Here is a 12531-nt window from a genome sequence, read left to right as displayed (position 1 = left end):
GGAGGCTGCCCCAATCAGCAGTGGGTATCACCCAGAAGTGTTTCCCATGGTTGGAATGGTTAGCACAAACCAGACGAAAATAGGAATATATTGTATACTGTCACGCAGGACCAACTAAGCGATAACCAAAATTTATATATTTTCCCCCATGCGTGAAGCTCCTTTGCCCACCACACAATAATAACATTTTAACACATTAATAATAACATTTAATGCATTTTAGTAGTTTCATCAGGTTTATTATGTATAACCAATGCCTCATGATTGCTTTCATAAAGTGTTATGGTAGAGACTTAGAATCTACTTCCTGGTGTAATACACAACACACAGTTAAAAATACTTTCATGTGTTAGTCACTGAGTAACAATTATAGGTATAAAAATATGGCTCCTAAAATTGCTATTTGGCACTTAAAATAATAGAACAAAGTGTCATCTGACTCCTATACTAGATACAGACAGAAAAGTTAATGTAGAGGCAACCCCTGCAATTGACTGATCGGCAATGTTGTGGAGATTGCCGTGGAGTTTTTCATTATCCACGGCATTTTTTTTTGCTGTGAACTGTATTAGAAATCTTTTTCAAGGCATGTTTTTTTTGCTCTGGACATTTTCTTAATTGCAGGGATTGACAGGGCTGGCCTTATAGGCTGTATAAATTGTTTATCCTTTTAAAGCAATTTTGTAAATACCTCAGAGTCAATTAATTAATAAAAGAAAGACTGTTCGCTTGAAACATTGTGTGATGACAACCAGAACACATAATGTTGCTTGTATACATGGCTTGAACTGCATGCATGGGTAGATGGTTCTGTTTACATGCATGGCAACAAGGTGGCTTCAAATGAATGAATGAACGAATGAATGAATGTTTAATGACACCCCAGCACAAAAAATACATCGGCTATTGGAAGTGAAACAAAGGTAATTAATTACATGAATGAATTGACAATCATGATCAATATAAAAATTTAAAGTTTTAGTTAAAACACAGTGTAAAGAGCTGTTCAAAAATATAAATGGGCTATTTTCATTAAAAAAAAGATAAAAATAACGGTAAAGAACTTTAAAAAAAAAAAAATGTTGTTTTTCATGTTTTTAACAGTAAAATCTAAAGCAGAATGATCAGTGGTGCATTATTTCAAGTAGCAAAGCTACAGGTTTATAATTTATTTTAATGTACATGAAAATATTTCAGTTCTTCTGTTTTTACCCTAAATTATAAGGCATAATAGTTAAAACATTATCTTTACCGTTATGTCTTTATTAATGGCAAAGAAAATTAATAATGGTAAATATTTTTTATAAATGTATATAGATATCTATAGTTGATACTATTACAGGCATATGTAAGATGTAATGCTAAACTGGATGACTGTGAAAAAGGGTCAAATCTGTCTTTGTCATTTTTCTACATAAATAATGGTAAAGACAAAAAATTATAACTGTAAAGATAAATGGTATGGTATATGTGCAATCTTAAATGTACTTCAGTAAAGACAGACAATAACTGTGAAAAAAGTGTTTTAAGAATTAAAAATAACTTGCCTATAAAGATACCCTAGTATTCATGTACTAATTTGTACTTGACATGTTGATCTATAAGCTCAGTGTCATCTGGTAGATTACTTTCATATTAATCAAAATTTTAGTCCTTTTCATAGATAATACATAATACATGTATAATGGTAATGACAATAAAATGAAAATTCTAATTCAACACATTTGTAAAAACGAATCTGATTGGATCTATGCAAAACATTTCAGGTGGTAAAATCACCGATATACCGGTCGCAAATATTCTGGCAGAAATACGTCATAAGTTAAGCGAAGAACAGGGTTGTTTTGTAATGACATCATAAAGATAATTTCTGTAGCGTTCATATTACGTACAGAAGTCATTAAATAATGAGAAGTTTTTATGTCAGAAATAAACATATTATTCTTTATTAGTCGTTATTTAATCATTGGAGCAGATTAAATATGTCAAATTACACACCTATGTTCGAGCCACTAACTGTCCGACCACCCATCGTCTGTTAATGGGCAGCCTAATGACGTCACCAGTAACTAAATTTGCGACAGTAAAACCACCGATATACGTCTGCAAATCGGAAACCACAGTAGGGTTATCCCCTAAATAAAAAGTACAACTTAAAGCTGTATGCAGTGTAGTTTTATATTAATATTTTCAACTGAAATTTAAGAAACATATTTATGAGTGGTTTACTTACATTTAGCAGTTTAAAGGCAACCACTTATTATTTTAGAGAGTTTTGCGATTCCATAATGATAGCATGTGCTTTTGTACACAATAACAGAGTGGACATATCAGTGTTTCTGCCAGAAATAATTTTTGGGTATGGCACTATAGAATTGAATGCAAGAAAGAAAATGGGTTAAGTTTAGTGTTAGGGTTAAGGTTAAGAAAATTATACCAAATGATAAGAGTAATTAATTTTGTCAAACGGTTAACTTAAATAATTAAATCTGCAAAACAAATTTGGTACACGTTTTTACCCTCAGGCAGAAACCCTGCATATTGGGTTTATAATTTTAACCACAATTTTTTTTAATGGCGAAATATATCCAGTGCATCAAGCTATTTTCACAAAAAGGGGCAAATAACGGTAAAGAATTTTTAAAAATATAAAACAAGGTTTTATTTGTAAAATTTGACTCGACACCCATGGGCTTTGACTTTAGAAATTTTAGCGTTGTTTTACAAAATTTTGGGAATTTTCAGTTTCATTTAAAAACATCTTAGTAAGTCTTGTTAGAATTGAAAAGATTAAAGGCCATCCCCACATTAGCACAGCACGTCAGCAGCAAAAAATCACTTTCAATGAATTACCATATACATACCCACACTAGCGCAGCATGTCAGCAGCACGTCAACATTTTTGCTGCTTGCAACTCTGACGCGCACAGAAACCCCCAGTTTATGATGCCATTATGTTGTAATATTTTAGGTCTTCCACAAAAAAAACCCACACCACTGACGAATATCTTATTTTACTGAAAAACAATGCCAAAACAAAATATTAATGAAGAAACGTTGATCATAGCGGTTCAAAAACACCCATGCATATACGATATCCAATCGGTTAGTTACAAAGACACAGACATGGCAGCCAATGACTGGTCAACGATGTCATGTACCCAAAACTTCCTTTGGCGTTTTTTATCAAGTAATGTTCTATACAAATATATTAAAACCAATTTACTCGAAATTATCTTGAAATTAGCCATGTTTTCAAATCAAATCATTTTTATTTTTCTCTTTTCAGCTTTTTTTGTCTCTTTTATTTCTGTTTGACACGCTGCGTATATGTGGGCATTATTGACGCTTCACTGCTGATGCGCTGCCGATGTGCTGCGCTAGTGTGAGACGGCCTTAATACTATACATATACTTGCAGTGTTTCTGTCAGAAATAAATTTTTGGTTATGGCACTATGGAATTACATTCAACCACAGTCAACAAGGGGTATGGGGGGCCTCCCCCAGAAAGAAAATAGGTTACGTTTAGGATCAGTGTTAAACAAATCATATATTAATGATAAGAGCAATTAATTTAGTCAAAAAGTTAACTTAAAAAAAATAAAATCTAACGAAACAATTTGGGTATGGCAGAAACCCTGACTTGTATTTATTCAAATTAATATCTAGACTTATGTATTGTTTTCAAAATATGCCTTTATATCATAATAATAAATGAAAATTATTTACATTGATTGGGAAGTTTTTACTCCAAAATTGGGAATAAAAAACGACATAGCTTTTGAGGAATGGTGGGGAATGGTGCCAATTATTGGGAGTCTAGAAATATAGGTGATAAAACCCTGTAAAATGTTGTTTTTCATTACTTTAATAGTAAAATCTAAAGCAGATATGTTTAGTGGTGCATAATTTCAAGTAGCAAAACTAGAGATGTATGGGTTTTTTTAAATGTACACAAAAATATTTTTGTGCTTGTGGTTTACTTATATTTTGCAGTTTAAAGGCAAACGTTTAGTATTTTAGAGAATTTTGCGATTCCAAACCAATAATGTGTGCTTTTGTCCACAATAATGGAGTGGACATTTAGTGTATATAATTTTAACCACAAGATTTTCTAATGCATCTACATGGCTAGATATCATATCCAGAGCATCAAGTGATGATGCTTTTTATGTGCATACCTGTTTATTTACATTACCATATATTGCTGTGTATTAGCAGACTCCTTGGATAAGCCGACCTCTTAGTTTGACCCTAAATATCCAGTACAAAATCATCGGCCTTGTGTATAAGCCGAAGTCATCTTTTGTCCAGCTGTTTATTGTATCAATTTCAATAATACTGTCAACAAATAGACTTGTGCTTTTCTTGTTCACTATATTTGTTTTCCCTTTAATTATTACAAACACGGTAATCACGATCGCAATCAATGCGGCAATGCTAACATCTACCATGCCGTGAAAAATAATTTTCATGCTGTTTTGTGGAAAATATTGGATCTGCGATGTCTTTACCGTTATTTGCCCCTTTTTGTTAAAAATAGCCCATATACTGTTTTGTGAAAAATGTTGCAGCTGCAATGTCTTTAGCGCTATTTGCCATTTTTTGTGAAAATAGCCCATATAACATTAAGGTAAAATTATGAGAGGTCTCGAATGTGGCAAATAAGAGGGCAAGGCCATCTGGTGTCAACCGATGGAGGTTATTTTAGGGCATTACAGACAAAAGGCAGGGCAACAAGGCAACCTCTCAAAATAAATAAGTGTGAACAGTTTCATGTTTTTGTAATAAAACAACTTTCAGGAGTAACATGAAAATAAGGCACGGCCAGTTTGGCTGTAAGATTCTGATTAATTTTCAGGGCACAACGAACAGAGCCGGTCAACGGTCAATATACTTCCTAGAAATGGCTTGTTTACATTGAAAGTATGTTGCTGGTGTGTTTTGAATAGATTGTTTTGTTAAATACTTGTGGGATGTCACTTGAATTTTGTAAATCTATATGAAAGGAATGTGAAAACATCAGAATATTTATTGATTTGTAAATCAAGGCATGGTGCTTGATTTTGTTTGCCACTCGATGTTGATCACTTACCCAAGGTCAATAATATACCATTTCAAGTAGATACAGTGTATATTATAATATTGTTAAAAGGTAATATTGTTCAATAGGCTGGCGGCCTATAGTAGAAATTCTGGCGGGCTAGTAAATTTTAGTTGGTTTTGGTCCGGCGGACTACTATTAACAGAGTTAATAAAAATTATATGAAACACACACGTGTAATAACAAGTATAATGACAAGCATAATGACCTAATGTTGGGAAGCTATGCATGTGAAATATGATGTCATTTAATCATCTCCCAGTTGTGGTTGAAACATTTTGAGACAGCCCTTGTTATTCATAAACAAAAAACAATAATACCGTATACGCAAATATGTTCACGAATAAAATATACCGCAAAAATCGCGAACACGTTGATAGCACCGCAAATTTAATTACGCGCGAACTTATTTCCGATTTGGTATAATATTATTTACCTTATAATATATAGTCTTATCTCTACACGCCCAACCCATATCAGAATCAAGCAGTCAGAGGTCCGCAAGGTCTGGTGATTCTGTAAACCTGTCTGGTCACATGGATTTGATCGAAGTGACACACAGTTGCGCGTAAGTCTGTTGTTACATAACCTCAGTTTTGTTTGTTTTCTTTGTAACCTTGAATGGAAGTTTTTGGGTACCACCAATAATTAAAAGTTATTTCTTCTGATATTTGCGTTTTTCAATTCTCTGTATCGCATGTGCGTGTTCCATCAATAACATGTCTTATCAGACATACATACAACATTGACGTCTCGCTGACAGCATGAGCGTGAAATCGTCATTGAAAAGAGTTTGGCAAATGAAATTTGGGTAATTTTTATTTTATTATCGGGGGACACAATCGCGAAAATAATTCCTCGCGAAAATGTAAAATGAAAGCCCGATCGCAAATTATTTTAGCCGCGAAAATATTTGCGTATACGGTAATATTAGGGATAATTAAAAAAATATTACACTCGCATGTTTGTGTGTTGTACTGATATATGAAACTAATGTCAGGATTGATGTATTACCCTCGCTCTCGCTCAGGCAATACAAAAATCCTGACACTCATTTTGTAAAATCAGTATCACACACACGGTCGTATAATAACCTTTATTTCTGCACCCCTGATATGACTAGGGCACTGCTACAATTTGCCGCATGGCCACCGTTAAATTTGAGCCCCGCTATGATAGCTGGTTCCAGACACTGCAGTATTTCTCATTCCAGCCAGTGCACCATGACTGGTACATGTATATCAAAGTCATGGTATGCAACATCCTATCTGTCAGATTATGCATATAAAAAATACCTTGCTACTAATGGAAAAAAAGTAGCCGATTTTCTCTCTAAGACTACATGTCAGAATTACCAAATGTTTGACATTCAATAGCAGCAATGATGAAAAAGCATCTTGAGAGTACTGCTAAAGCAATACATGTCCTCTACCGGGCCCAACAATTTTTCGTATCTCCTAAATTCAAGGACCATAACTTTGAAAAGTGAGTAAATCACCATGAAATTTCAGCTTAGTCTTTAAAACTATATACAAATGATAATTAAAAGCTATATACAAAATTTCATCTTGATATCTCCAGGCATTACAAAATTCCTAAAAACTAATTTTCACATCTCCTAAGTTCAAGGGCCATAACTGTTAAAAATGGGTAAAGTGCCATGAGTTAAACTTGATCTGTAACAGTACGTGATAAAGCTATACACAAAATTTCAGCTCAATATGTAAAGGGTCTCCTGAAAAAAACACCTCTGGAAACAAATTTTCACATCTCCTAAGTTCACAGGCCATAACTGGGTCAAAAATGGGTAAATCGTCATGAAATGTCAAACTTGATCTGTAACAGTACATGATGCAACTATACACAAAATATCAGCTCAATATCTCAACGCTTTCTGCAAAAAACATCCAGAAAACATATGTGGGACAGTCGGAGATGAAACCTATAGTCCCCTCCGGTTGGACCGGTAAGGGACTAATAAATCAATGTGCTCTAGTGTTGTCGTTAAACAAAACAAACTTTAGATCAAGCCTGACAGTGAAAATTTATTATCATTTAAACAAATTGTGTTTGAAAATGGGAAGCCAAATTATATTTTAATTATATCATGCATACATTTTGTACATGTACATACAAAATGTAACAAAGTAAATGCTAAATAAAATATTTCAGCATTTGTTAAAGGAATGCTCACGCAAAGCTTTTGGACTGGTATGCATATTCAACAATATATAATACACATTATTGCTTTTATTATATTTAATTAATAAAAATGGTTAAATGTGACAGCTATTATATATAACGGGCACAGCCATATATTGTATCATCCCAGTGAATACGCTCTTTGGCAAGCCGGTGGTTACGTAATATTTAACACATCACGTCAGGAATTAGTCTTAGAACTGAAGAAACAAATGTACCTGATCTTAGCACCATGTTCTGTTATAATATCCATCCCAGTAAGCCAGCAATAAGTATATATTATTTTACAATACAAAATAAACCACCATTATCAAAGTGTTGAAATAACTTTATCATGTTTTGTCCATGCAATAACTTACGTACTGAAATAATAAACAGTGTTTTCTTAGTTAATTGGTCTATACCGGTACTTTCAGTGGCCTCCACCTGTAATTCCTGAATGGCAGGTGCATATTTGATAGGTAGACAAGCCATAATTAATTACCACAGTCTAGACACAAAATTACATACAGGCGGTATTAATTTTTTTAACATCACAGGGTATTGGGGTATACCTGCCACACCCTAAAATGGTAATGGACATTATCAGCCATCATGCTTTATTACTGTAAATCATTCTGTAAAACTCTTGATCAAGTAGGCTTTCCTATCTAAAATCACACAACTCACCAATTACGTAGTCCCAAAGAAAAGAACATTATCACTTGGGTATCATGAGTGGTCGTTTTGGCTCCAGTGTAGCTTACCAATAGGCCTAATAGTATGCATTTTTTCTTTGGGGTTTTTTTTCAGAGAGAAAAATACTATAAACCTATTTAATTCTATTAATGCAAACTGAAATATATTTGTTTTACAAGTCAGTTTGATGAAAGCGAAATGCCTTGTCATAAATGACTGTGTTTACACTGTGCCTTACAGGCCCTATGCTATAATACCGGACACAATGAAAACAAAAGAAAATGGCTGCCCTCAGTTAGCAGGAATAATCATGTTTTTTTATTTACTCTAAAATTACGCGTTGTTCATTTCTTAAAGTATCAGTATGTGTTAGTGGTCTGAGTATGCATCTTTCCAACACATAAGGCTCATGTTTAAGGCTCTAGCTTGTTTGAGTTTACTTCCTCTTTAATACCATTACTGCACTACAAAGACCTCAATTAAAGTACTCGGAACAGATTAAATAAATAAGCAAGATCTAAAGCCTTGACAACTGTAGAAGCTTTTACAAAGTCAACCCTGCTGGCAATCATTTAATAGCCACAGCAAACAAGCATTCTGAGAGTACTGGTAAAGCAATACATGCATGTCCCAACAAATTTCCGTATCTCCTAAAGTTCAGGGCTATAACTTTATCAAAAATATAAAAATTACCCTGAAAGTTAAAACTTGATCTGTAACCATACATGATAAAGCTACCGGTATACACAAAATTTCATCTCATATCTTCAGGCATTGCAAAAAAACAAGTCCACAAAACAAATGTACACATCTCCTAAGTTCAAGGGCCATAACTATGAAAAATGGGTAAATTCCCATGAAAGTTAAACTTGATCTGTAACAGAACATAATAAAGCTACATGTATATACAAAATTGTGGAAAAAAACACAGAAAACTATATGTAGCACAGACGGATGGACAGACAGGACGGAGATGAAACCGATAGTTCCCTTTTGTTGGACCAGTTGGGGACTAAAAATATGCAGTGAAAATATAGTTTTCCATGGCAGTTTTGCAGTTAAAGGCATACAGTCATGGAATTAAGAACCTTATTTCTCTAAAAATAGATAATAAATAAACATTATATTAATTTTTGGAAACCAAATCTGGCTATCACATCATCCTAACAGAACCATGATGGAGTGAAATCCATGTTAACTCTCACGACAATACTAGTTTTTTTTAATTATGGACCATTGTCATAATTCAATTATGTTTTACAAAATATCATTAATAGGTGGAGTATGGTGGTTACATAGATGGTTGAATAAAGTACATATTTTTCAGGTAATACTTTGGTTAGGCCATTTAATATGTCAGTGATCTGTGACAATATGCCTTTAATATGTCACCTTGAGTGATTTGTCAGTGTTACAAAACTAAATAATTCACTAAGAAAAGTCACATACAAAATTGAAAAACTGCAGCAATCTCCATGGCACTGCCGATTGCCACAGTTAACTGCCAGGGATAATGCAATTTATAATTGCACACTAATAATAACATCAGCTCCACAGGCTTTTGCAGCACATATATCGGAGCTATTAAAAACACCAACACCTACCCGATTCATGAGAGCATCTGAGCTGGCCACCTTGTTCTTGGCATTCCTCTTCATGAATTTTTTAATACCGCTCTCAATATGGTGGTTATACTTCATGAATGTCACGTAGCTAAAATAGCAGCACAAGAGAATCAACGACTCCCACCACTGGATCATTTCGTCGGCGAAGAACACAATCAGCAAGATGAGATCGAAGCTGTAAAACGTCACGTCTCGGAATAGCGGCCACCACGTCAGTTTCAGCAGGTCCTTGCTGAACACTGCGCACATCCCGATCACAAAGAGGATGTTGAAGACCGCCGAGCCGACGATGGTGCCGATGCCGACGTCCGTCTGCGAGATGAACACGCCGATGAAGCTGGTGAACAGCTCTGGGGCGCTGCCGCCGGCGGCCATAAACGTCGCCCCAGCAACGTCCGCCGAGATGTCCAGCTTCTCTGTTATCACCTCGAGGGAGGGCACGAAGAACTCATCACAGACGATGGCGAGGGCCACAAACATGTAGATCATGCCGCAGATGTGCAGCACGACAGCGCCTTTCTGCCGCTCCACCAGGGATAAGATGTCCTGCGGGTAGTTGCTGCGTGACAACGTGGCGTTCCCATCACTCGACAGCAGCATCCGATGGACGAAGTTGTGGTCTGTGTTGGTGTACGACGAGAAGCCGCTGTCAGCAGTGATTTGGCCTGCCACCAGGAACACCGACACCAGGTAGCCGAACACACAGACACTGATGAAGACGATCATACGCAGGCAGCAGCAGCGTTTGCCTATCAGGCGGTGAAGCCGCAAATAGGACATGGTAATGTTTTCCTCGTATTTCTAATTTGGTCTTGATACGGGTGTGTTTGATAAAACAGTTCTCAGTTCTACATGACTAATGAATGGAGGTTTCTTCATTGCAGAAAACATCCCTCGAGTCTCCTACAGGCGGCCATCTTTACATCTTCACTCTGTAGTTCCTCAGCACTAGCAAATTACTCTGCAAAAAAAAGATAATAATAATATAAAAAATAAAAAATTACTAATTAAATACCATAAAATTATGCAGTGATAAAAAACAAAATAAAACTACACAAGAAATATACTGATGGAAAATAAAGTGATGGATAACACTAACAGCAAAGAGCTATGACGGTGACTAAAACTCTCATCCAGTGTTAGGGAGGAAACCATGTTACTGACCAGTAGTACGTTCCACATCACATCTCTGTATCTTATACAAATGTTACAGCCTTTGCAAACTGACTTCACAACAGCATTGCGACAGACATTTTAAAACAAAGAGTGCATATACTGATATGTTCTGATGCATTTACGAATGTTGTCTGTTCATAGAATTAAAAAATCTATATATTCTTGATTAGCTTTTCCTACTAACCTCTAGATTTGATTATTTTGTTAATAATATGTTTGTACTAGTTGGAAATCTTGATTTGTATGTGTGTATGATTATTTTTTATTTTTTTAAAATCAAGAAATAATTTCAAACTCCCAATTGCACCCACCATGCAGACTGTATCCCATTGTCCAACCATTTAAATACATTTGTTTTTAGACCAGTTCCAAACTGGCATCAAGTCTGTCTAGTTTATCACTTTAGGTATCATCATCAGCATGTTTGCTTTAGATATTCTCTGGAAATATTAGCGTCAAACCAATTACGCCTACTTCTGTTCTCTCAACAATCATTTTATTTTCATCCTGTGGACATACTTGTATGTACAATGGTCATTATCCCACTGGAATTAATAGACAACAAAATCTTACATACATCCTAAATATCAATTCTAGATTCTTTCAACATGCAGAAAAGCATATATACCGGTAGTTTACAATGTGCACACAAGGCCAACAATGAATAATACCGTTGAATTATGTCCCCTGATGATGGCATTCATGCAATTAATGCTATTCCATTTGGAAAGTTACACATGGTATGTCCAAGTCATATTGCGGTCTTCTGAATTATATCGAAGCAGAAAGGGGTGTTAAGTGTTTCCCACAAATGTCACCTAATACAATGATGGATAACATATAGCCAGAATACTGTGACAGTTATGCAAACGTTTGCCAAGATTATGTTCAATCAACCATTATCGAATGGGTCATTTCCATTTTGAGTCAACCACGGGCTGTTCCAAAATTGATCACACGGGGTGAGAGACACTGGAATGTAATTAAACATTCATTCATTCATTCATTCATTCATTCATTCATCCAGCCAATCATTCATTCATTCAATCATTCATTCATCTCTTCAACACATCACAAACATTTGGGCAACAAAACTGACCTTCACAGAAAATTAGTACCTGTAAGGTCAACAACAGTAACTTTTTGCACCATTGTTTTGGTTTAGTACACAATAAATGTAACATATCTTAATATAATTACTGTAATTTTACTTAAAATTCATATTTTATAAATACATGTAGTACAATATTTTTAATTATAAAGTTTTCTTCAAACACAGTCAGCTGTATTAGTACAAAAGCAATTTTGCATTGGAATTTTCCAGTATTCTAATACCGGAAATATCATGTACCTAGTTCATTGTTATTGCAAGAAGAATTGCAAGAAGATGCAAAGTGACATTATTCAAATTCAAAATTAGCTATATTATTACAATACAAAATGTACTTCACCAAATTAAAATAAAAAACCAGTCTTATACTTACCTTGACCCCTGTTGAACTGACAGCGCTGTTTACAATTGGTATATTTTTATTTTTCATAATTTTAGATAAAATATTAAGTTGAAAGTACCATTCATGAAATATATCCTGTCAACAAATTACCATTGGATATATGTTATAGTAATTGTGTATGAAGCCAAAACAAGGGTATGAAGAGTGACTGCCATCAATCTTAATCTGTAATATTGAATAATGTATTTACTTATGGTTATGACTTATGATACTATGGTTGCAGAAAACAAT

At 34.7% G+C, this 12531-nt stretch overlaps 1 protein-coding gene across 5 annotated transcripts in view; it reads right to left on the bottom strand.

The window, feature by feature from the left end:
* The window catches only part of LOC121379874 (sodium/potassium/calcium exchanger 2-like), a 132227-nt gene that overhangs the window by 80821 nt on the left and 38875 nt on the right, over nucleotides 1–12531 (bottom strand). For all 5 annotated transcript variants that reach the window (XM_041508545.1, XM_041508537.1, XM_041508553.1 and 2 more), the window contains exon 2: nucleotides 9590–10571. In XM_041508545.1, coding sequence (XP_041364479.1) covers nucleotides 9590–10390 — 801 coding nt within the window. In that variant the 5' untranslated portion in view covers nucleotides 10391–10571. The remainder of the gene's footprint in view (nucleotides 1–9589; nucleotides 10572–12531) is intronic.

The sequence above is a fragment of the Gigantopelta aegis genome, chromosome 2 (genome assembly GCF_016097555.1).
Source record: "Gigantopelta aegis isolate Gae_Host chromosome 2, Gae_host_genome, whole genome shotgun sequence".
In the NCBI taxonomy this organism is placed as follows: domain Eukaryota; kingdom Metazoa; phylum Mollusca; class Gastropoda; order Neomphalida; family Peltospiridae; genus Gigantopelta; species Gigantopelta aegis.
This window is presented reverse-complemented; position numbering and strand designations above follow the sequence as displayed.